The sequence below is a fragment of the Cavia porcellus genome, unplaced genomic scaffold (genome assembly GCF_034190915.1).
Source record: "Cavia porcellus strain 051 isolate PalLab524CR breed Dunkin Hartley unplaced genomic scaffold, mCavPor4.1 scaffold_4, whole genome shotgun sequence".
Taxonomy (NCBI): Eukaryota; Metazoa; Chordata; class Mammalia; order Rodentia; family Caviidae; genus Cavia; species Cavia porcellus.
In genome coordinates, this window is record NW_026947487.1 from 52,992,034 (window position 1) to 53,017,416 (window position 25,383).

A 25,383-nucleotide genomic window follows, 5' to 3' on the forward strand; every position below is an offset into this window, starting at 1 on the left:
ATTCCAGATGTCCTGGGACCCTGCCCGCCTCATCAGCAGTGGAGTCAGCTGCTTGCGGCTCACTCCTGCAACATTTTTGTCATGGCTTTGTGCTCAGTTTTCATGTGTGGGCTTGGGTGAGGCTCAGGGATTCCCCAGAAGCTGCTTGGCCACACAGTCATCTCCTAGGACTCTCACGGTGAAGGACCAGGGCTGGGCAGTTGAGCAGGACACTGGAGGAGTCCTGCACGGGCTGTCAGCGTGGTCAGCTTCTTCTTAGCATCTAATGATATGGTGCCAAGCCTGTCCTGGAGAACTGTCACTGCCAGCAGCTGGCACTCTTTGGTGCTCATACACACATCCCCAAGCTCTGTGACCATCACGCTGTCTGGCCCCTGGGGTCTCTGGGTATCCTCTCCTCTTCTTGAGAGGTCTTAGTTGTCCCCGTAGGCCTCCCCTTGATGTAACTAATTGCATCTGAAAGACCTTTGGGTGGTTCTGTGAAAACCTGAATTTGAGGACCCTCCTCGGCCACTGTGGGCTGGCAGAGGGCAGCACCCCAGCTCACTCCTGAAGTCCCTTGTGATTTCACATCCCCACCTCACAGTGGTGATGGTCTCCACCTCTGTTGGTGGAATCTGTGCAGTGTAGGGGGAAGAGAAGAGGGACTGGGCTACTGGGATGGGTGGACCTCCACTCCACTGCTGGGCAACCCACAAAGGACAAGGATCCCTGGTGGACACAGCTGTGAACTTCATAATTGAGGAAAACACCTTAATGGATCTCATGAACTTTTTCTGAAGGTTCAGCAGCTGTGGGTTAGCGATCAGCGCAGGGGTGAATCACACATCTCTGATAAGGGGCACAGTCTGCAGTTCAGGAATGTCACAGGGTTTAGCAAAATTTTGACCTGATGGGGACAGTAAGCACCAGAAATGTTTAGGGATCATTTAAGCAATTTGCTCAGTTTTCAGATGATAACATGGGTGAGCCAGTTGACTTTGGTTACCTAAGTGATCAGTGTCTTTCATTTGTTTATAAAAACTTGATTCTCATATCTCATAAATGGGCTGACTTCATTGAAAGCCGTATTTAGGGGGTAATGTTGGAATATTTGTTTGAGGAGCACAGCGGCATAATTATCACTCCCTAAGTGACAGCCAGCTGTCACCACTCTGGTTAGATTATACTCTGGTTAGATTTCCCTGAACCCCACCATACTTGAAAGATTTCAGTGAGACATACGTGCTGAAAATTTAAACATTTCTCCATCTATGGGAACCATGACACAGTGCTGAGAGAAAACATGTCGATAAATGTTTTAATTTATGCTAATGTGACATTATGCTTTTTAGTGACTATATCAGTTATTTGGGAGATGAGTAGTTTTACCTCGATTAAAAAGAATTTTATAAAAAATTATATTCTTTACCATTTAGTTTTATGGCTAATATTTTCACTGAGCATGCAGGTATGTGAAATGTTAATGGATGTTTTAAAAGCTCTTTTAATATTATTTCCCTTAAGAAAATTAAAACCTTCTTTACAATTTATATCCATCCTCTGCATTACAATTTTATGGTGCAATAAAAATTGAGAGCCCCTGGATGTTTTAAACCAGCAGATGTGCAGCTTCCTGGGGTGGATTTTGAATGTGTTTCCCTGGATTCCTTCTCCACACCCTTACTCCAAATCCTTGCACAGGATGTTGTCATCCCAGACATGGACAGTGCTCATTCTTGCTCTTGTCCCTGTTTGGCTAGCCTATCCAGGAACCCTGCTCCTGACACAGTGATGACCTCTGAGGTGATGTGGAGAGGAGGATGGTCCTGATTTGGGGCCTGGATATAAGAGAGCAGATTTTTCCTTTCTCCTAGAAAAGTTGGCACCCCATCTTTGAATGAAGTATTTGAAGATCTTCTTATTTATGTAGACTGATGTGTTGATCCAGCTCTCTGGAGAGGTGGGAATCTTCCTCTCACTGATAGTCTGGCAGGATCTGGGGGATGTGCATTCAAGCAGCCTCACCGCCTTGCACACATGAACCCAGAGAGGGTCAGGGCCCTGCAGCTGCTCAGCCTACCATCCTTCCTGCACTGGGAACGCCATCTGCACCCCGTCTACCAGCCGTCACCCAGGAGATTTGTGGGAGACGCAGTGTACCCAGGACCGCTCTGGAATTGAGCCTTCAAATCCAATGACAAAGCAGACAGACTCGTCAGCGGGCAGCTTCTATTTGTTTCCCTCTTTCCTCCAGGCAGCGTCTCCAGACACAGCAATTAAATCTGTCTGGTCTAAGCCAAACTGATGCTGTTAAAGGTTATTTGACAAAAATGTTTTGACCTGCACAGAGGGAGCTTAATTTCCAGCTGTATTTGTTCACCTCTTGGGCAGACGTTTTGAAAAATAAACACAAGGTCTGCTGGACTGTGGATGTTCCGTTCCAGGCAGCAGTGTCACCTTTGGAAGGCTGTGACCCAAGAACTACCATCACCACCACCTCACTGGGCACCTTGCTGGGCACAGTAAGGAAGGGAGGTGTAGTCTCGAGTGTGAAATCCCTCCTGCTCCTGCAAGGTCAAGCCTGTCTGGTATCTTCAGGGAGTCACAGAAAGTGATGAATACCTGGTGTTAGATGCCCTAAGCATTGGCAACTTAGTGCCACTTGGTTGATTCTTTTCCTGAGATGGAATGAGGCATATTCATAAATGCCACCTACCCTGAAAGTCAAGTAACACCTGGGTTCTGATTTCCTTGTCTCCCTTGGACTCTGCACTATTCCTGTGTGCCTAGAAAACCTTCAATCACCAGCATTTATTAGGTCCTGGTGAACTAGAGGGAGCCGAGCTGAGCCATTGGGCAGACTCACTTCAAGGAAGAGTGAGGAGAGAAGTCTGTGCTTCTAGACGTCGTCAGGTGGAATGGAGATAATTCACTTGGGCTGGGGGCCGAAGCCCTGGGCAGCAAGCCTCCGGCAGAGAGCTAAGACCAGGCATGAAAACAGTGGTACACGTTTGTGTCTGCTGCAAATGCTCGCTTTTTATTCTGATAAAACGGACCTTCACATCTCACATCCAGTGTGCGGTGTTGGATTCACGGCTGTCTTGGAAACATTGTGATTCTGTCTTCTGTTCATCTCAGCCTCTTCTCTGAAGATGCTGTTTTGCAGTGTGTAATGCAAAGAACTCAGTGCAGACGGGGCGGCCAGTGTGGCACTCGGCCAGTTTGCTCCCGTTTTGTGGGTGCTGATGGTTCTTGGGATCAGACGCTGAGCGACTTCTATGGTTCAGTGTGCTGGGCAGGTTGACCACCACGTTCTACTTCTTACCACCCCTCTGGGGGGGATAGACTGGCACAGATCTCAGTGCCAACCTCCCAGACCCTTCCCCCACACCCCACAATTCATCTCACCAAAGGAGATGGGTAAAGGACGCTGCTTCACCTGCGTGTCCCACCCGTGACTCAAAGCAAAGCTGGAAACCAGTCCATACTGGTCCGTTAGAGGGACCAGAAACATTCAGATATTTTCAGATTGTGGAACATTCCCATAGAATTTACTGGCTGGGCAACTGTAATTTGCAAATCCAAAATCCAATGCTCCGTGATCCCAAACTTTTTAGAGCTTGTTCAAAAAAGATTTTTTTTCACGTTTGGATCACTTTGGATTTCAGATTTTCAATTTAGGGATGCTTGACTTGTGATGAAGAAATGCAGGTGTTTCTAGTTTCTGTTTATGTCTCAAAGCCAGGTCTTGGCCTTGGCACCCCAGCACCTCATTCCCATCACAGGAGGCACCTGCATCCTTTTGGTTCCCTTCATCAGCAGTCTGCTCCTGGTGGGATGAGTGCTAATTATCATGAAGCAAGGAGCAAGAGGAGCAATCTTTGCTTAAAGGGTTGTGGAGCGATGCTCTGGTCTCTTAACTCATCCTTTACGTTTTGTCTCTCTTTGGTAACTGCTGGAAATTAAATAGAGTTGTTCTGATTTGACTTGTTAGCAATGAACCTACATGAGTGTTCACGATGAGTTTTTTATCAACAGCTCCTAAGCTGTCCTTTTATACATCTCTCTCTCTACCTTCAGCTCTCCTGAGTGGAGAATGGATCCTGCTTTGTGGAATGACTAGATCATGGATGTGTGACGCTGTATTAAGGATGTGATAATGGAGTTAGCCCAGTGAGTAGTTTGGCATAGTTCGGGTTGTAGGTAATGAGAAGAGTCACCCTGAGTGGCATGTTGGTGGCACCAACCAATAAGCTTGTTGCCTGGATGGAATAAAAGGGAAAGGGAGGCTTGCGGCTTGCGCCTCGCACCTGCCCTGCCTGTACTGTTTCTCCTGTGCCATGCTTCCCTGCCTTGCAGATAGCCAACTACAGACTGAATCCTCCATAAACTGTGCTACAACAAATCTTTCCTCCTTCAGCTTACAGGTGTCAGGTACTTTATCTCAGTGACAAAGAAAGTAAAATGACAGCATCCTTGCACTGTGTATTACTGCACTGTGTAATAGAGGCTATGATATCTTACTGTGATTTTGCTTTACATTTCTCTTATGATCTTTTATTTACTCTTTGGTTATGGCCATATTTGGAGACTGTTAAAACAACATACCTCTCATATAAATAGATATACCTGCACATATCCAGAAAGCCAGCACCAGAACTGACTGCAGCATGTGGCCGTGATCTGCGCTGTAACCTGGCATGCCTGCAAATGCCTGCAGTCCAGTCTGGCCGTGAACACACAGTAACCCCACTGTCTTGGAACTTGCAGCAATCCTCCTGCATCAGCCTCTGACTTCTAAGATTATAGAAATGTGCCACCACACGGTGATGAAAGTACCATGTGAATGCTGTGAACTTTATTAAAGGGGCTTTATCTTTGAGTGCATCAACCACCTGGAGATGTGGGTCTTCACAGCCCAAGTATCTTACTGGCATAGTAATGTCATTAGCAGTCTGTTTGACCCCAGCAAGATGACCTTGACTAGAGTATCTGGAATTGACAGTCATCTGTCCCAAGCTGAAGGCACATAAAGGGTACAGAAGGCACAGAAAGTCTACATAGCAAAGCCATAGGAATGTCACCGCAGGCTCCTGCAGCTTCCGCAACCATGGCCTTCCACATTTTGCCTCTGGTCATATCAGAGGGAGACAGAGGGATGGTGACACACACATAAGCCTGTCGTCCCATGCTATCCTCTTCCTCTTCCTCTTCCTGCTGGGTAAGCAGTGATCCCCACTGCCTCTGAGACCAATCTGCCAGCCCCCGAGGCTCCATCTGTGTCCAAATGATGACCTCTCGAATCACACCATTCTCTGTGACTGCCATCTCATCATTTGTGCCTGCATCAGCCTCCCACATGCCCTGTATGTCTTGCTCCGTGCTTCCTTGGTGCCTTCATGAGCCTCACTGTTGTGTTTCTCCTGGGGATGGGACAGTGAGCACCTACAGACCCTGTCTCTTCATGGGCTGCCAAGATAGGAATAGGTGAAGCAAAGAATTGGGAATGGTGGAGGTCAGGCACCATCTAGACAGGAAGAGAAGCTGCAAAGAATTCTCAAAGAGAATAAAATGATTACAGGGAATAGATTATCAAGTAAAGGTGAAGACAGATGGAAAACAGGGAGGCATCTGCAACCAAGAGCAGCTTCCCTGAGGCCGGGAGATAAAGGGAGCACAGTTGCCACACTAAGGACAACTTAAAAATTTGGCCAGTGATGTCTACTCCTGCCTATGACTGTGTTCCTTGAACACCCATTCTCAGTATCTGGAGGTGAGGCCTTAACTGCAGGCTGCGTTACTCACATTGCTAAACTTCCCTGGGTGGGGGCCACAGCACAAATTGAACAGAAATGAAACGGGGCCCAGAGCACTGAGAGCTCAGCTCCCACCGCAGAGGACCCCAGCAGCCTGGTCCGTCTCGCATCTCTTTCCCATACCAAGGTTTCCTTCATTTCACTTCCTGTAGCTGTGATCCTCCAACTGTAAGCCCACATTGGCCTCAGTGAGGGCCTTGGGCAGTGCAGGATGCTGGCTTCTCTGGGGAGAAGCAGAGAGGGTTTGCTTTTATTCTAGTAGCGATAGGGACTCTGTTTTGAGAAACATGGGAAGCATCAGCTGCAGAGCACAGCAGGTGGTCAGGGGACCCCACGTCCCATCCTGGCAGCCCGAAGAACCCGCTGTCCCCACCTGGTCAACCCTGCACCACCCACCAGGGAAGGGAGCAGCTGCCCTGCTGCAGGTCTGGGACCACGCCGTGAAGGGAGATGGGCTGTTTCTGCCCCTCTCGAGCCTTCATGTCCTGGTTTCCTGGGTGACTAGCAGGCACGAGTGTCTGCAGCCTGCAGTTGGAAGCAAACACCGCTGCAGCTTTCTGCAGCTCAGTTTCTGGATGAACTGACTCGCAGCCGCTGTGCTGAGATCTCCTGCGTCTCCCTCTCCCGCTGTCGCAGACAGAATTATCTCCTGTCTTTTTGCGGCACTGGAGTATGACAGCAAGTACATCCAGAAAGCAGCCTGCGGCAGCTGCCATCCACTCCCACAAATGCCCGCTCAGCACCACACTGGGCATCTCAGGGAGTGCTGCTCCCTGGCCAGACGGCAGCTGAGCAGAAGCTTCCGGTTGAGTCATTTGACTAAACACAGTCCTTTCTGTAAAGGAGGCCACTCCCTTACATGTGCGCATCGCGTTGCATGATTAGGAGTCTGTGTTGCACGTGTGAGGGATGTGATAACATCCAGTACAAAGCCTGTCTGCCTTCCAGTCCTTAAAATAATGAGGCTGAGAGACCCATGATGGAGATGGTTGGTTTCTTCTCTCAGCTAGCAAACAAAATAAAATAAAGACCAGCACCACTGTGACACAGCTGTCTGGTCACTGGCTACTGCAGACTCAGGAGGCCTCAGGTGATGGCTCAGGCAGGCCAGGCATTTCCTGCACATTCTCCCTCAGCGTCGGGCCTCACATCCCCTCTGGCACCTGGGAGCCTCCTGCCCCACTCCACAGCTTCTCTTTGTGCCTTTTCCTTGCAAACCTGCTGCCCAGTGTCCAGTGCCACCACCGCCCATTGCAGCTCCCTGTTGTCTGACCCAGGTTGCCAAGGGTACTGTGGGCTTCCCTCCTGGGAGGCTCATTCCATCTGCAGGCAGCTCTTCTGCAAGGAAGAGGTGAATTTTGGGTGTGTGAGTGCAGGTGTAGAGCGAGCTCCTTCTCCCAGGCGGGTGGCTGTGTGCCACCTCTGAAGTGGCACAAGTGACACGTGAGTCCTTCTCGAGCTGGGGCATGAAGTCCTGGAAAAGTGAAAGACACAGTGCGGGTGAGGGCTAGGAACGGGGATGGGGTGGAGCCCTAGGTGCCACACACTTGGGGTGAGGACAGGCCCTTTCATTCATCTCCAAAATAAGAGGCAGGTGGGGAGGGAGGTGGACAAAGAGACTGAGAGGAGGAGGTGGAGGAGGGAAAGGAGGAGGAGAAGGAGAGGGGCAGAAGGCAAACAAGAGGAGGAAGAACAACAGCAAGTGGAAGGAGGAGGAGGAGAGAGAAGAGAGCAAGGAGGAGCTTCCCAACCTGCTTGGCACAGGGTCCTACAGTGCCCCTGGCCCCAGCCCTGAGGCTGGCCCTGCATACTGTTTGGTCACAGAGCACCAAGCCCCTCTCAGTGCTCACTAGGAGGCCAGGAGGGTGGTTCCCACCTTGCAGTCCCCAGAACCCACACTTCCTCCTGTTAGAGGAGGCCTGGTGGGGAACAGGCCGCCTGAAGCAGCTGGGGAGCTTGTGTCAAGACAGGTTGTGGGTCAGACCATGAACCGGAACAGTCAGAAGAACAGAGATGGTATGGAGTCCTTGGCCTAAGGCAACAGAATTAAACTAGGTATCAGCCAGAAAAATAATAAAGGAAAACCTCCAAATGCTTAGAAGCTTACAGTGCTGTTTCAAATATTCCATGAAGTCTTGAGAGAATTGAATATATATATATATATATATATATATATATATATATATATCAATGAAAAAACTGAAAATATAGAATATAAAATGTATGAGAACAGAAAGAATAAGAAAACAGAGAAAGTTTGAAGTGAATAATCTGAGCTTCCCCTGCAGGAATGCAGGAACAAAATCAAAGTAAGCAAATATGAGTCAGCAACAAAAGGCAGAAATCAATGGAATTGAAGGGAAAAGGATAAAATCGAGGAAGCCAAGAGCTGCCTCTTTAAAAACTTCAATAAAAATGATAAACCTCTGAGAAGACTGACAAAGGATAAAAAGAGAAAAGACATAATAGCCAATATCAGGACTAAATCAGGAAGCAGATTTGTAGACATCAACAAGACCCAACGGAAACGCTACTAAGAGCTCTCACATATGAACATGAATATTTAGAGGAAATGGGCCAGGTCCTCAAAAAACTACAAGCGACTCCAGTTCAGCCGATGGATAATTTGAATAGTCCTATCAGGGAAGTGAATTTGTAATTTAAAATCTCCCCATAATGAGGCTCCCACTTCCAGATGGTTTCACTGAAGAATTCTACCAAATGTTTTAAGGAAAATTAACAGCCACTTTACACAGTCTTACCCAGAAAATAGAAGTGAGAACACTGCCTAATTTGTTTTATAAAGTTAGGATTACAGATACCGAAACTACAGTCGGTAACACACACACACACACACACACACACACACACACACACGCGCACACACACAAACACACACACACACACACGTGTGTGTGTGTGTGTGTGTGCACCCAAAAGACAACTAAAGATGAAAATCACTCATGAATATAGAGAATTCAGCAATATATGAAAAATATTACCCACTATGGCCAATAGGGATTTTTTCCAGAGAGCGAAGCCAATTCAGTATTTGAAAATCAATCAAAGGTAATCCATCAGTAGTAACAGCCTAGTGAAGAAAAACTACACCATCCTATGGGTACCAAAAAAAGATTGGATAAAAATATTTAAATATCCACTGGTACAAAGAAATGGAGGGACAGTATAGCCTAGATAAGGAACACCTTTGGCAGTCCTACTGCTGATGCTATTTTTAATGCTGAAAACTGAACTCCTGTAGTCAAAAGCAAGGGCGGAATGTTTGCCCCATCAGCCAGCATAGTGCTGGAAGTTCCAGCAAAAGTAGCAAGGCCAAAAGGGAAAGAAAAAGCCAAGAGATTGCGAAGGGAGAAATGAACGTGAGCCTGCTTGCTTGGGCCATAAATGTCAGTTTGCAAAACCCCTAGGAATCCACCAAAAGGAAAGACACTTGCAGAAGTGATCAGCGAATTCAGCAGAGTCACAAGATACAAGATGAGCATTAACAAATCCAGTGAGTTTCTGTATATGCTGAAACCAAAAATACAATAGCATTTACACTTACAAAAAAATGATGCATTAGTTAGGTATATATCTAGCAAAACATGTAAAGAAGGTGTATGCTGAAGACTGCAAAATTCTGATGAAAGCCACCACAGAAAAGGAGCACCACGGCATATGTCCAGGAGGAGGAGACCACACAGGAAGCCACAGCTTAGGAATAACCCACGCAGCAATAGTCCATTCTTCCCAGGGTAACATGTGCGTTAGAGCAGTCCCATCACCATCACGGCAAATTGTTTTATGGGTGTAGGGGATGAGAAATACTGTTCTAAAATGCACAAGGTAGGCAAAGATGCTGAGGTCGACAAAATGATTCTTACCAAGCATATGGCAGGGGGAATTAACCTGCGGAGTCTGCATCACATCACAGAGTAATGGTACTCCAGACTGTGTGAGGGGCAGACACAGAGACCAGCAGAGAAGAAAGGACCCAGAAATAGAGTGACATTAACAGGCACCAGTTTTGGGAGGAATGAACATGTCCCCACATTGGCAGCACGCAGGACCCATCTGCTGATGTTAATAATTCCTTATTTCCCTGCACTGATTGATATCGCAGTGGTGATTATTTTGTAGTATGCTAGCATTGAAGGAAATTCACTACAGGTACTCATGATCTTTCTGTATTGTTTCTTGCAGCTTCTGGTGAATCTAAAGTGATCTCCAAGTTGACGGTTCAATTTGAAATATTTAAAGGTGATAAGAGTATGTTGTCCTAGCAAACGCAAGGCCTTGAGTTCGATTCCCAGTACCAAAATATGCATGTATGTAATTTATGTATGTGTTGTAAGAGGGTAACTTGGCATCAGTTGTCCAGATTTTTAAATTCCTACATCAAGGCCAATACTGTGGTTAAAAGATCAAATTTAGAATACAGTCGTATTTTTCCTTTAAATAGTGAAAAAGTGTGGATGGTGTGTGCACACTGGCATGTGTATGTGTGTGCGTGTGCTCAGGTGACTGTTCTCAGCTCTGTCCCCTGCAAAGGCACTGCGGTGGAGGTGCGCTGCTGTGTGTCCCACTGTGCCCACGAGGGGCGCTAGCGTCATTTTTCCTGTAAGATGAGCCAGGCCGCTGGACAAAGCTCATCGTCTCAGATTTGAAACACAGCTTGTATCTGAAGCTGCAGGTTAGGAATGCACTGCATGCAGTGCATTCTCAGCCCTTCGCATTGCTCTGCGGATAGTGATCACTCTCCCGCACTGCCAGCTGTCAGTTCAGCACTGACAACACTATGTCTTCCGTTTCTTATGAGTAGGAGACTTTCCCAGTGGGCAAATCCAAGAGGGCACCATGTGACATGTGCAGGGCCCTTGGCACACAGTTTACCTGGGATCAGGAGCCTTCCAGTTCACCTGCTTCACGATTCATTCATAGGCCAGTGCCCAGCGATAAAAGTACGTTTTGCTGTACAAGACGTCCTACAAACACTGAGCTGCCCTCATGCTCAGCATTTGTCTACGCGCCTTAAATACTGTTTGAGTCAGTCTAGCAGTTAAAGTCTCCCCCTGGGTGGCTGTGAACTTCAGTTTTAGTGAGAGACCCTGCGCTTTGCCTTAGGTGTGTGAATCAAGCATGAGAAATCTCCAGAACCCACGCCCCATCATAATGAGGAACTCGTAGCATAATTTTAAGTTTGAAAAGCCTGTACAATGGCATGCTGTATTTTTTTGGTCATAAAACAACAAAATGCAGTGACCATTTCAGCAAATACATACTGAACGTGCCCAGGGAGCGAGGTACTCAGTTTGTCACTGCAGAGATGGAGCCGAGTGACACACAGTCACCACCCGGAAGTGCACGCACAGGGAGCTGGGAAGGCTGCAGGAGGGTGAGCTGGTGGCAGCAAGGACTGTGCCAGAGAGACCAGGTAGCCCAGCTAGGTGTGTGCATGTGTTCCTTTGGTGCCATCAGAGTCCTGTGCCGGGAACAGGTGAGAATGAGATTGGAATCACGCCGAGGGGCCCTGGTGAGACGGAGCCAGGGGTTCTGAGCAGGAAACAGGACCCTATCGTGTCCGCATGTTCCAGCTGTGTGGACTGCACTGCACCCAGGGTGAAGACACAAGGTGGAAGGCAGTGCTGGGCCCTCTGGGTGATTTGCCTATCAGTGCTGGTTTTTGATGGTGTGAAGACAGAGAATACAAAAAGTGACATGGACGGGGCGAGGTTGGGAACTCTCCTAGGTGGCACCCAAGGTCCCACCTAGTGAACGGGCATCAGTGACCAGGAGAGTAGTCTGGGAAGGAGGAAGGACTTGCATCAGAGGGTCTCGCTTTTTTGCCTAACATGGGAAGTGGGCTTATCTCCTAAGAGTGAGCAGGTCTGAGGCTGGAAGCTGAAAAGGGGCGAGCATATCCTCAGTGCCTGGGACATTGTGATGCAGTGTCCTTGGTGGGAAACCAGAATGTGTGACAGCCAGGTACCAGACCTCAGCATGACCCTGGGGCAGATCTAGAGGGTTCTGCCCTCCACCTGGACCTAGAGGCTGGCCCTGCCTTTGGTCCAGTGTGGGGACGCTCTGTTCAGACAGCAGGAGGGAAATGCATGCTGGTGCCCCGGCTGCCTGCCTGGCCTTGCAGTTCAGGTCATATAGGGGTCTGAAAGCAGGCCGGACAGGACGGTGATCTTAGAGGTGCAACGTCACCAAGGAAGAGGAGATCTAGGGGAATGAAGGGCAGGTTCTGGCCGAGAGGGAGAGGGCAGCATGGACCGCGGGGGATGAGGGTCAGAGCTGGGAACACCCCTGGGCTGGAGCTTCAGAACCATCAGCATCCTGGAACAGGAAGTACCTGGAGGGATTTTGCCAAGGTCTTTGGCAGACACTGTCTCTTCCTTAATACCACCAAAGTGGCATTTGGGGGTACAAGGATGACACCAAAGTGAATACCTGGTTCTCACAGTAGTGGGTGGTCATCCCTGGCATACTGCAAAGCCTTCACAGAAACTGCATTCACCTCCTACTGATCTTTGCAGAAGTGAGTTGGAGGAATTAACTCCCAAAGCCACGTGGGCTTGGTGGGTGACGGAATAGGATTGTAGGACTCTACGTGGAACACCTGGCATTTGCAATAATTCCTTTAGTCCACAAAGAATGTTCGTGTAGGTGGCATCACACTGTACCAGGGATATCACATGCACCCCACCCTATCAATTAAAGAAATGAAATGGGACACTAAGTAGCTGGCCAGATTCCACCAGGATGCAGAGGGTGTCATGAAGGTGTGTGGACCTTTCCTACAGGGGTCCACAGCACTGTGGTCCCTAACACAGAAGGCATAGAGAAACTGAATCCCTAAGTCAGGACCTCTCATCTCAGCCCAATGGACATTTGGAGTTGAATAAGTCCTCATAGTGGGAGTGGTGCAGGGTGCTATAGGATGTTCAGTGGCATCTCTCTCCAGTGCACTATCCCCCTCAGTTGTGACGAGAGCATCTCTAGACACTGGGAAGATCCCCTGGGAGGGCAGTGTCACTCCCTTTGAGAGTGTCCCTTTAGGTCATGTAAGAGCTGTGGGTATTCAGCACTGAGTAGATAATGTGTGATGTCACATGTGCTTACCTCGGGGTCTGATCAGCCGATCCTCAGCCGATCTTCTGGCTCTATCCAGGCTTTCTGGTCATCCCCAGGGGACGAGGTGTCACTGTTCAACTGTCCCACTCAAGGCTAAAAACAGCTATCTGGGACACTGACTAGGGCGCTGTGACCCAAGGTATTTCTGCAAGAAACAGATGTTGGGGTGGGAAGGACTTTTTGATAGGCACTGGTCTGGTCTGGCATTGCATAAACTGTTTGGGGGTTTCCAGTGAGACAGAAAAGGAACAGAACTGTGTCTGTCCCAAAGATCCCATCCTGGCCCATGCTGGACCCAGGAAAAGCAGCACTGAAGTCACTTTCAAGTGTAAGTGTATTCGAGTGTGAACTCCGATGATGAGAGCATCCCATAAGTGACTCAGAATCCACTGTTCCCTGTGTTTTATGATAAAGACTTTGGGATAGGCAGCTGTGAAAGGATCTATCAAAACCCTGTTCGCCAGGGATCCACGGGGCTTCTCAAAGGGAAGCCCACCGTACCCCTTACACCAGGCGGCAGGTCCTGCAGCTTGGGTCAGTGATCTTCCGGGTGAGTTTGGGTCTGCAGGAATACAGGGAACTCCACAGACAGGTGCCACGGCTCTGCGTCTCTAAACGCAGGCGTCAGGAACAGAATGAGCAGGGAGCAGACATGGAGGAGGCCTGGCTTGGGTGCAGCGTGAGCTCAGGTTCCTGAAGCACCTAGTGAGTCACCGAAGTCCCTTGATAAAGGGATGCATCTTCACGGTGATTATTACTCCTTAGTAATCGTGCTATTTTCTCTTATTATAGGTAATGTACGAAATTACTGGAGCCATTGAAAAAAATAAAGACTCCCTTTCACAGAATCTTCTATTTGTAATGAAAAGTAAGTTAATTTCCCCTACCCTGGTTTAAATGTCACCCTTCCTTTATTCCTCTACCTCTGAATATTTTCCTATAAAATATGCTTCAGCTAAAGGGTGATTGGAATATCTTTTACGTTCTGACGCCCAGAATAATAAGGAATGGGTCTTGCCACACTGTACATTCATTACCATTTCATTCAGTCCAGAAGAAACCATAATTTAACTAAGCTTTTAGCAGAATGTAAAATACCTTTCCTGCTTTAGTGGTATGAATATAAAAAGCTTTTCTGTGAAGACTAATGAAGATGAATATGGTTTCCAAAGTTATTTAGGCCACGGAAGGGTGAATTTCATTACTTAAGATGACTCCAGAGCACAGCTAGGGACAGTATTTTATTCTTATGCACCTTTGTTATAAAGTATTAATGTCCACTAAAGCAAAGGAACCAAGAAATTTATATGCATGTGTACATACATATAGGTATTATATATATATATATATATATATATATATATATATATATATATATCAGCTCCTGCTTAGTGGGGATTAATACTTTATATATTGGCTATAATTTTACACTATATATGAAACTATATACTAAATTTACAGATACTATAAATATATGTACACAGACATAAAATTCTATCTCTTGCAGTAATTAGTTTCTTACTAGCAGCTCTGCACCAGCTCAGGTCTTCCGGGTAAGCTCTGCACTGCAGCAGAGAACCCAGTCTTCCGTTCTGTAGTCACTGTAGGTGAGCCAGGGCCTCCTTCTGAGCTGCAAGCAGAAGCATCTGACGGCGGCTGGGAGGCAGTTGGGGTGCCTGGGCTGGAGCCAAGCAGCGGCAGCCCCCCTGAGCTGGAGGTGAACATGGTGGCTGAATCTGGCAGCTCGGCTGGAACCCACTATTCCTCACGGCTATGCCCTGTGTGCCTCTCTAAACATGTGGTCCCTGCGACTCTGTGGAGCTGAGACCACTGCTGACAGTGGGAGGGGGATGGCATGAAGACGTGAAGATCTGGAATGTGTCCTGAAGAGCTCCTGTCTGTCGGTATCAGACAGAGGATCTTCCTTCCAGTTCACGGGTTTTTCAAGTTCATCTTTCATGCATCATTTCTTTGAATCTTATCTTTTGCAAAGATCAAGTACGGGGCATCCTGTGGATGGGCACTTCTGCAGGTTTGTGTTTCCTGGAAACATAACATGCGTGCACACAGATGTGTGTTAGAATAAACGATTTAGCCTCTGTCCTATATAGAAGGGATCTCCTGTGCTGTTATAATGTGAAAACAATGCTGCATAATACAAGTGAACCCCGCTGTGTTTCACACCCATCTATCAAAGGCTGTATTCAGCCCACAGGCTAGAACTGCTCATCCACTCTATCCTATGAGAAAAGATGCCAGGTCACGACAGTACGTTATGAATCTGGGGAATGTTTCAATGCCACAGGAAGTCACTACCCATGGTAGAGCTGATAAATAACATGAAGTCTGCCCCTAAGCACTTTGCTAAGTGCTTTTCTTACCTTGTGCAGTTCAATCTTCATACCATCCCAAAGTCTGGCTGAGGAGGAAAGAGGGGCTGGTGTAGGGTCCCTCCAGGGAGGGACACATCGCCAGGTGACATCAGGTGTCTGGGAGACAAGGCCATGGAGGCTGCAGCCAGGGCACCCCGTTGTACATGAGAGTAAAGACTACTTGACCCAGAAAGAAGAAAAAGCCTGCGTACAGTTTCCATCTGCTCATGAGAACAGGGAAATGTGTCCTCACTGCCAATAATGTGACCAATTTCTGAGTCTTTGTGCTATGTCTCTGCATGCCTGATTGTAACTGGCGGACACAAAACATAACTTGTAAAGTGGAAAGGTCTCTGCATGACCAAGGTGTCACAGGGGCCACCTTCCCCTGCAGGGTGTACCCAGGAGCAAAATGGTCTCAGGGACTCCTTCTGATAGAATGAGAGGCTAACACTTCCCCTTAGGAGGATTCCCTACCAGGGGCTGAGCAGGACAGCAGAATTCCTCTTTCTGTGCCATAGGGTACCTGCTGTCTCCTGCTGTTACCTTAGATGTGGATGGGGCTCAGTGGGGATAGGCTGAGCGGGTCCAGCGACCTCTGCATGCAGGCTGCCTTGTGACTCATGGGGAGCACCAGAAGCTGGTCAGCTTTCTGTTTTTGGTCCATACACTGTTTATGTCTAGAGCTTTTTGTTTCATTAAAGGACATTTTCCTCGGAAGAACAACATGTTGCATTATGTATCTGTGCGCCCATTTCATATCCCAACTTGTTAAAGACATAAATGTTGAGTATTTAACTCTTTTTATTTAAATGTGTGGTGGGATATGCTTGTCGGTTAACTGTTTGCATTGAAGTGCTTTCAAACTTAAAGAACAGTTACAAAATCGTGCATTTTCCCCAGATTCGTTTTCCATCACCGTCGTTTCACTCTCCTCTCCGTCTTTCCTCCTCCCTCTTTCCCCTCTGTGTGTGGACACTTCCTGAACCATTTGGAACAGGTCACCTGTCTCTCAATGTCCAGATGCTTTGATGCATGGTGAGGACATTATCTTATATAACTAGGAAGGTATCAGATGGTGATCTCTAAAATAAGACTAATACTAGGTATAATACAAAATGCAGTAATGGTTTAAAAACCTTTTATAGTGAAAGGCACACTGATACTAATCTCCATCAAACCCTCCCCGCACTCTGCACACACTCAGCCCGTCACCCTTGCCGCTTCCTGTAGCAGCTCTGGAGTCCTCTTTCCTGAGTGTCTTTTGTTGTGTTCTCCTGGCTATCCCAATGACCTGAATGATTTTAAAATGTTGTCCTTTCCTGATCATTTTGACCTTGGGAGGACCCAGAAGTCACCCAGTGCTAGGCGAATAAGAAGGCTCAGGACACAGGGTAATGTTTTCACAAGCTTGCTTTTCTGCTGGATGGCCCTTGGCGACATTCACCAAATTTTTGATCACGCCTTTCAAAGACACTCGGAAAGATGGCTGCTCCCTGTGCTTCAGGAAGAGCCAGGAACCCGGGATACCTGTGTCCAGAGCAAGCAAGTATATTCTGAGGAGGATGTGTGCGAGTATGGATTTTACTGCAATAAAGTTTTTAATTTATGTGTTCATGGCATGTTTTGATCAGACCTCCTATCTGACACAGTGCTCACATAAAACTTCAGCAGGTACCCCATTAATGTTTCTACGGTGATTGCCAGCAGTTCAGGATCATTTCTTTCAATTACCATCTTTTTATGAATGTCTTTCATTTTGGACCATTCCCCAGACTTCCTTTGGTTTTCACTACTGCAAAACTTTTTGTTTAAAATTAAAAACCAGTTGTTTCATACACTGTCCCTCAATTTGTTTTCACTGTGCTACTCGGATTTCTAATCCAGAACCCAGCCAGCCAGGCCTTGGTTTTTCCCTGAGAGGTTAAGGGAATCTAGTCCCAGAACCATTAGATTTCCATAACGTAGTACCCAAAGTGTGCCAGCTTGCTTTACCTTTGTGGCTTACCCGGGTCATAAAAGGAATAATTTCTCCTCTTTTTATCCAAACACCTGGAGCAGTCGAAGAAGCAGGGCCTCCTGTGGGTGTTTACCGCTCTAGGCAGACTGGGCCTGGATTCTGGAGATGGCCTTGCTGGGTGGTGATTTCCTGGAATGAGAAGTAGCCCACAAAACCCCTAAGTCGCTGTGACTCAGCCAGTGCAGAAAAGCCCACTGTGTCTGAGCAGGAAGATTAGGTGCCTGCTGTCGGGAGACTGAAGCCCAGGAGTTCAGGGACAGAGGCTGGGGTCAGGATGGCTGGCCAAGGGCAGATAAAGGTCAGACCCTCCAGCTGTGTGGAAGGTGTGGGACATGAGCAGGATGGTGGGGAGGCCTGCTCCTTACTGCTGGCCGACTGCATCTCTATCCAGGGGCTTCCAGCTGGACTGCATTCCTGTCCACGTCCACACCTCTGACCACGCTCCTCTCTTCTCTCCTAGCTAGTGAAAACGTCGTGATCAATCATTTGTTCCAGTCCAAGTTGTCACAAACAGGATCCCTGATATCGTCCTACCCTCCCTGTAAACTCCGAGGACATAGGGCAACCTTGCTGAGCAAGAGAGCGACAGCCTCCCCAGTCAGCCGGGAGCACCGGAATTATCCCGAGCTCAGTAAGGTGGGAGCGTGGGCACTCTTCTCTTTTTAAACACAAAATGCACAATTTTGAGTACCAGTGGCAGTAATAGTCTTAGCTAAAGCAAAGGCTCCCCTCCACTCCACGTGGCCCCGGAAGGCGAGAGTCCAGGACTGGGCTCTTGGGCAGAGATGCCACAGCCAGCACCATGGCAGTGGCTTTGCTGGCGTCTGTGTGACATCCTGTCTGTGTCTCTTCTCCGTGATTGTCTTTTTGATGAATGGAGAGAAACTTGGGGCCAGAGGCTTAGAGGAAATAAACTTAGCTGCCTTATCCTGCTGATATTAATCATTTCTGAGGTTTGGGGTCTCTGCACAATAAATCGTTGTTTTTTGATAGACAGAGCCTATTTTTCAAGTGCCTCAGCATTTGCAATATGTATTTGTAGACTTTTTCCATATTTTCATGTTGTACTGAGTTTTTAAAAATATATTTGTCCCACCTAAGTTTGAACATGCACATAAGCTAACAATTCTACTTCTAAAAGAGAACTATTTAAAAATGAAAAATAAAAAATAAACGAGAACTACAGATACAGGAAAGAGTTATTTCAAAGCAATCAGGTGACATACATGAAGGCTTTTAGGTTTCTTAAGAAGCTGGGGCCAGGTTGCAGGTTACATTGGAGCTTTTATTTTATTTTATTATTCTTTTGCTTATGTCAACCAAAACTGCAGAATTAGAGCTGGCAAGGTGCTTAGGACAATCAATTTTAGGAATTCGATGGCTCCAGCAGCTTGCTGGACTGTACCTTAGCTTTTCAATTAAAATAAAAGCATAATTAAAATTATCTTTTAGAAGAGTGCAGGGGTGTACAGTGTGTGTCAGAGAGTATGTGAGTGTGTCTTCACCCCCAGCCCTGGAATTGGGGAGTCTTTGATGTGTTCTTTCAGAAGTGGATGGTCACAGCAAGACAGGCATCCCCTGGGGAGCCACCTCTCTCACATAAACAGAGGGGGCTCAGTTAGGAGGCTCCCTAAGGTCTCCTGCACTTCCTGGCCTTTCCTGGCCTTTCTCAATCACCCTGCAGATCAAGAGCCAGAAGTCTGGGTGTACCTCGAAACTGTAATTTTTAACCTCAATTATTAAACATCCTGAGGCCGGGATGCCATTAGTCTTTTCCCCAAAGGACCGCAAAGGGGAGATAATTCACAGCCGTTCCTCCGCTCAGAAGGGAAATTGAGTGTTCAGTTTCAGGGGTGGAGATTTATTTATTATGATTCCTCCGTAAGTGTTCCATTCCTCATGCCCTTGTTTCTTCCCTTCGACAGCCCTGGTCCTGGCCCTCCCTCCTTCCCACACCCATTCACTGAGGCGAGAAAAGCAGACTTTTATGGTTCTTTCACTGAGCCTTGCTCTTCGGGCTGCACTTACAGGAAGCAGGCTGATCACAAGCCCTGGCTGCCTCTGACCCCTCTGGGCTCTGGCGAGTGATTGCTCTGGCTCTGGAGCTCATCTTCCTGGAAGGAAACTGGCATGGCGATAGCCCCAAATTGACCAGACTGCTCCTTCGGATTTTTCCTCACATCTTTCTATTTTAAGAGAAATGATGATTTCAGATCAATTGATGTTCAGCCAAGTCTGCCCATTTTAGGGGGCAGCGGGAGTAACAGTGCATTAGTAACTGAGGTTTCTCTGCGCCCCCGGCGGAATTTGATTAATTACCTCTGCCTTTCTTGGCCCGTTCGCCCCATTTCCGCTGATTTTTAAAATCTCCATCATTGTTTAATCTTCGCTACTTCTAACTTTTTTTCTTTTAAGAGCTATGAATAATTACTCATTGAAGAAACCAGTCTATTGTCATTTTCATAGACAAGTAACTTACCAAACTAGTGTAGCACTTACAAACAGAAGAAAAGCAACAGAGGAGGGAAAAATGGGTAAGCAAACCCATGCAACTACACAGCACTCCCTGCAGTGCATTTAAGGGAACAAGTGTCCGCGGTTAAAATACCGAAGCTGTGACGTCAGATAACATCCTTCTGTCCCTGTTTCTCCGCATACAGCAGTGATTCTGAGGCCCTTCAGTCCTGGGTTTTATAGTTCACTGCACCGCCCTGCTGGCAAGTTTCAGGGCCGCCTCTGCTCACGAACGCAGTTCTCTATCTGTGACTGGTTGTGAACTGAACCAGAGGAGAACTGAATCACATTCACTCCCAAGGTCAAGACTGCAACTCACCACTCAATTTGGTTCACTTCTCATGCAACTCGGTTCACGAACAGAACTGTGGAAAGAATCCGGTTCGTGAACTGAGGACTGCTATAACATGAGGACTCAGGCTTAGGTTGCTATTTTTTCCCTTCTTAACTGGAATTTAGTAAAATAGATATTCACCCCCCCCCACCTTCTCTCTCTCTGTCTCTCCTCAGTTACTAAAAAAGAAAGGAACTTCTAGCTTTCTTCAAAGACTGGAACGGGGTGACCCAGGGACTGTTGCATCTCAGCTCAGGGTGAGCAATGCTTTCAGATTCCCAACCTGAGTGTGTTCCCGTGCGCATAGAGGAGGGTTTCGCAGAACCCACCCCATCTTACAGACTTGGGCACCCCGGGAAAAGTCCACACCTACCCAGCACGGGAGCCCTGTACCCCCATACCCCCGCTGAACCCCTGCCTGCCCCACAGTTGGACAGCGTGACCCGGTCCCTGAGGGCAGGGCTTCTCTCTCCCCATCCACAGAAGTCCCTGGCGGACCTCAACAGGAGGCTGCAGCGGGCTCTGCCCCACTTCGTGCTCTGCATCAAGCCCAACAACTCGCAGCTGCCGGACGCCTTCGACCACTTCTACGTGTCGGCACAGCTGCAGTACCTCGGGGTGCTGGAGCTGGTGAAGGTCTTCCACTATGGGTACCCCATCCGCCTCGCCTTCTCCGACTTCCTGGCCAGGTACCGCCCACCCCCTCAGGCCCCACCGCACTGTCCGTTGCCCTCTGAGGCTCTGGAGCAGTGAGCAGCATCCACAGAACTTAGACGTAAAGCTGTAAAGTGTCACTGAAGACGGACATTGGAGGGTGCTTTTATAGTCCTGCAAATGCCCAGTGCTTTTGAATTTATAGGGGAGTGGGGAAGGGTGGACATGGAAGAAGAGCAGGCAGGGGAAGTCAAGGGATCAGCACAAGACCCCTCAGGAGAAGCAGAACAGCTCGCAGGAAGGCTCTCCTAACTAACCTTACTGAGCCTACCTGAGGTTCATATGCATGACCTTGGCCTCTGCAAGAGAGGCTCACAGTGCTGGCCACGAGCTTTCAGATGTTCGTTAGGGAAGCAGACTCTGCTCAGGTGACTTTGGTCATGGAGATGGCTGCAGGCGCATTTTTGGCTTGCTCTCTAACAGCCGCAGTGTAGCTGGTTCCTGCAATACACGACGTCCTCTAGGGTCCCCCATCCCAGGGTAACACTGTCTGTAGACAAAACATCATGCTGGGGGCCTTTTCCTGGAGTGTGTACACGTTTTTTGGTGGCATCTATCTATCCGCCAGTACCCTACAGTGGATATATTCATTATGTATCACAAAGACATGCTAATAAAATATTTTAAGAGAAGGAAGGAAAAAGAAAGGAGGAAAGGAAAAGAAAGGGCAAATAAAACAAAAAGAAAAGAAAAAAGGCAGGAAAAGCAGGCCTGGACGTGGTGGCGGATACTTGTAATCCTCGCACTCTGGGAGGCTGAGGCAAGAAGATCAAAGCATCTTCTTGCTTTCTTGAGAAAATGAGCATCTTAGGAAGACCTAGCCTCAAAACTAAAAAAATTATTGCCAAATTTGGTATTACATAAGGATACTGAACTTTTTTTTTTCTTTTCTTTTTTTTTTTTTTTGAGACAGGGGTTGGATTCTTAACTCATTATGTAGCCCAGGCTGGCCTTTAATTTGTGATCCTCCTGCCTCAGCCTCCCAGATTTCTGGGATTAGAGGCATACACCACCATACCCAGTTGCGGGTTTCTGTTTTGTTTTGCTTCGCTTCTGGATAGGAGTTGGGGGTACATACCACTGAGTATTGTACCCTTTGGTTTTTCTTCTCTGGATGGAATCCATTCATTGTCTTCAGGAGTGTCTTCTGGCTAATGAATATATATTTCTCACACATTAGATTTTGCTTATTAAACATCAGCCCTCCCACCCACCCACTAACTACAAGTGGTTTTTGAATTACTGAGTTTTAAATCTGCCTCTACATACGGGTAAAAATTAAGAAAGGCCCAGACTCACTGCGGGCTGGCTGAACTAGAAGGGTGTGATTCCAAGGCAGGGTTCAGTTGGGGGAATCAAGAGATCATCTGGCAGCTTTGAGGGTTCCGGGGGTCTCAGGGCCGTGACAGGCTGTGATTTGGTCTTGGGGTGGGGGGGAGCAACTCCCTTCCCCAGCACTACCGGGAACCAGAGTTCCCAACACTTGCTCAAGTCAGAATCCCGGAAAGTTGTGAAAACACAGATTCCTAGCTGCGTGGCCCTCACACACACAGGAGGCTGAGGGGAGGCCTGTGAATGAGCATTTCTAACAGCTTCCCTGAGAGCCCCAAGCTCCTGGTAAGTGGGCGAGGCACCAGGGCGAGGCACCAGGAATCCTGGTAAGGTCACTGGGGAGCGAAGCTTTTGCTTTGTTTTGCTTTTTCTCAGTCAAGTGTTGATGGTATGCAAGGTCCTGGATGACCACCTTGCGTGTGTGCCAGGTATGAAATCCCAGGCTTCCTCTGTTCCCAGAATTCCAGTATGCAAATTTGCAGGATTCCTGAGTGACCTTTAGTCACTTGAAGGTTTAGAAGCTCAGCAGTTGAAGCCCCATCCTGGCTGTGACAGAGGCTGTGTCTCTTAGAAGTGATGAACAGCTCACTTTCTTCTGTTTGTTTGCTCATGTCTTTTGGGCCATGGCGTCAGGCTGTGCATGAAAGGGTCCTGCAGAGGCTGAGTAGTTAGTGCCGCCTCTGGGACTGCACCGGTCCTCTTGGCTGCCTTTCCAGCAGCAAGCAGCAGAAGTCCTGCACCTCCACGAAGCAGGGGGCGGGGATCTCAACTGTGTGTGTGTGTGTGACAATTTTTACAGTGATGGCTGGACACTTGTTTGTCTTTTGCGTTGTGCATCTACTCTGTCAGGACTAACCCGGATTGAACTGTGTGTGACTCCTGTCTTTTGAGATTAAGGGCATTTTTCATACCATGCGTCTCTTAGTAGACTGAACTCACACAAGTAGGGGGAAGGCTTCCTGCCATCACGGGGCTTGTGTGTTGTTGACATTCAGTGTCTTTGGAATGAACCAGGTATTAGAAATTAATTGCTGTTCAGTTTAAAGTAATATTTCTGCAGAAAAGACTTTATCAAAGGATATTGGCAAAACAAAAAACAAAAAACAAAAAACAGGTAGGGGGGTGAGGAAAGGCTGCTTTGGTGGGAATCTCTATGTTCCCTTCAGCAGCGCCCCCCCTGACTGAAAGGGAGGTGACCTTGTTTCCTGATTGCAACAGCAGATCTGCAGTGAAGGGGTCACTGACCGGCTGCAATGCGGTGGCCGTCGGAGGGGCTTTGGGGACTCTGAGTAAATGCAGTCTGCACCCCGTTCTGTGTAGGCACCACAGATTCAGTGTTCCTCTGTGCTTTGCAGATCCCCCAGCAGGGAAGCAATGCTAGGAGCTAAAGCTTAGAGGTGGGAGGAATGGAAATCCTTCCTGTGACAGAACCTAGCATCCATTCACAGCCTAATTCCCTATATTCCACTGCTTAAATATTGTAGTCCAAGTATTGTAATCCCTTTTCCTATCATCTTCTGATCCAGAAAACTGTATTTGTAATCCCGTTGGGATGTTATTTTAACCTCGGCAAGTTAACTCCAACCTTCCACCTCCAATGCAACCCACAGTTAGAGTGGGTTCACATATTCAAAGCTAAGGGCAGCCAAGGGGTTCTAAGCCTGATCCAGTGTGAGGATGTGAGGATGTGTGGACAGGCACCCTGATCCAAGGCCTCTCCCAGAATTTATTAACTTGTGTAGAAAAGGTGTGGCTCGAGGATGAGTGACAGTGAGGATGGTGGGAACCACTTGAGTAACCTGAGCTGGCCAGGTGGGAAGAAAAGCATCTTTGCAATATTCAGGGAGAATGGCATGCAGAAGGATCACTCTGCATAATTCAATTAAGGTAGCAATTGAATTGTCTTCATTGCTTCAGTTTCTGACATGTAAACTTTATGTCCTGGGAACTCATAGCCACTTTCTTTCCAGGCTCATACCCAGTTGATATTCCTGGAGCTGGCTGGCTCTGCCATCCCACTGTGCTGTGATCTTTTACTATTTAAGGAAGCAGGAGTCTGTCAGAATGGCCCCCCAGACTCCACATCAGTATTTCTGCTAGCCTTACTTGTATTGCTTAGAACCAATTGAAGAGAGAAGGAAGTATCATAGCCAGCTTTGTGCATCTCAGTACATGAAGATGAGACTAATTAATGCTGTAGCAGTTGCTCTGCATTCAAGGAGAGGTGAGCATGTATCTTCTGCACTTAAGTCCCTGCCACATTGATTAACTCTTTGAGAATAAAAACCTGTCCAGGCAAATGACAGGTTTTTATTCTCAAAGTATGCAAAAAGGGATGTCGTTACCTCAAAAATCTTGGATATAAGAAAAAGAGAGGGAGAAGAGGGCTTTGTGGTTTGGAAGTAAACACCTGCTATGTGAACAGTTTACTCTTCCTGAAGTCCGGCGTGCGTGCAAGGTGACAGAGGCACCTAGTCTGGCTTCCTGTTGAGCTTTAAAGCTGAGATGATGGTGCCGCCTTGTCCTTCGGACACACCAGGGCATGGATCTTCCAAACTGCAGCTGGATGATTTGCTTTCCTCCAAAGTAATCGAGTTTCCTGAGAACTTTCTGTTTGCTGCCTTGGACAGGGAGCGGCCAGATCCCTGCATGTACTCCATGGGGGAGCTGGTGTTTGAGGTGGGTCCAAGAGATAAGCAGACCTCGTAGCAAGAGAAGAGATGGCCCAGAGTGAACAAGGGGTGCGGAGCTGGGGCGCAGCTGCTTTCCTGCGGCTGTGGACAGGGTTGTGTCTCCCCAAATTCCCACACTGTCACCTTGGCCTCTGCACATTTGCACTGTGGCCAGTGAGGTAAGTGTGCTGGACTTTGACCTTAGACATGGAGGAGAGGGAGCCTGACAGGTCGCAGCTGCATGCTTGGGACCTTGTCTAGCGCACCTAGAGACAGATGTCGGAGGATGCATCTTGCTCAGGCTGGTGATCCCTGTAGTGTACTGTCCCCATGCTGCACTGGGACTGTGGCCCCCAAACCCCGACTGCTGCTACAGAAAGCAAGTGACTAATGGTGCCAGGCCTGAGGCAGGGGACGCATCCTGCAGGGGGAGGACCCCGGAGCACTGGGCCATGGCTGTATCCCTTGGCTGTGCTCAGGCCCATGCACA

The 25,383-nt window shown here is 47.9% G+C and overlaps 1 protein-coding gene across 5 annotated transcripts in view; it reads left to right on the top strand.

The window, feature by feature from the left end:
• Myo16 (myosin XVI) overlaps positions 1-25,383 on the top strand; it is a 470,083-nt gene that overhangs the window by 344,737 nt on the left and 99,963 nt on the right. For all 5 annotated transcript variants that reach the window (XM_063247024.1, XM_063247026.1, XM_063247023.1 and 2 more), the window contains exons 24-27: positions 13,728-13,803; positions 17,788-17,963; positions 20,352-20,432; positions 20,659-20,864. In XM_063247024.1, the coding sequence (XP_063103094.1) occupies positions 13,728-13,803; positions 17,788-17,963; positions 20,352-20,432; positions 20,659-20,864 (539 nt within the window). The remainder of the gene's footprint in view (positions 1-13,727; positions 13,804-17,787; positions 17,964-20,351; positions 20,433-20,658; positions 20,865-25,383) is intronic.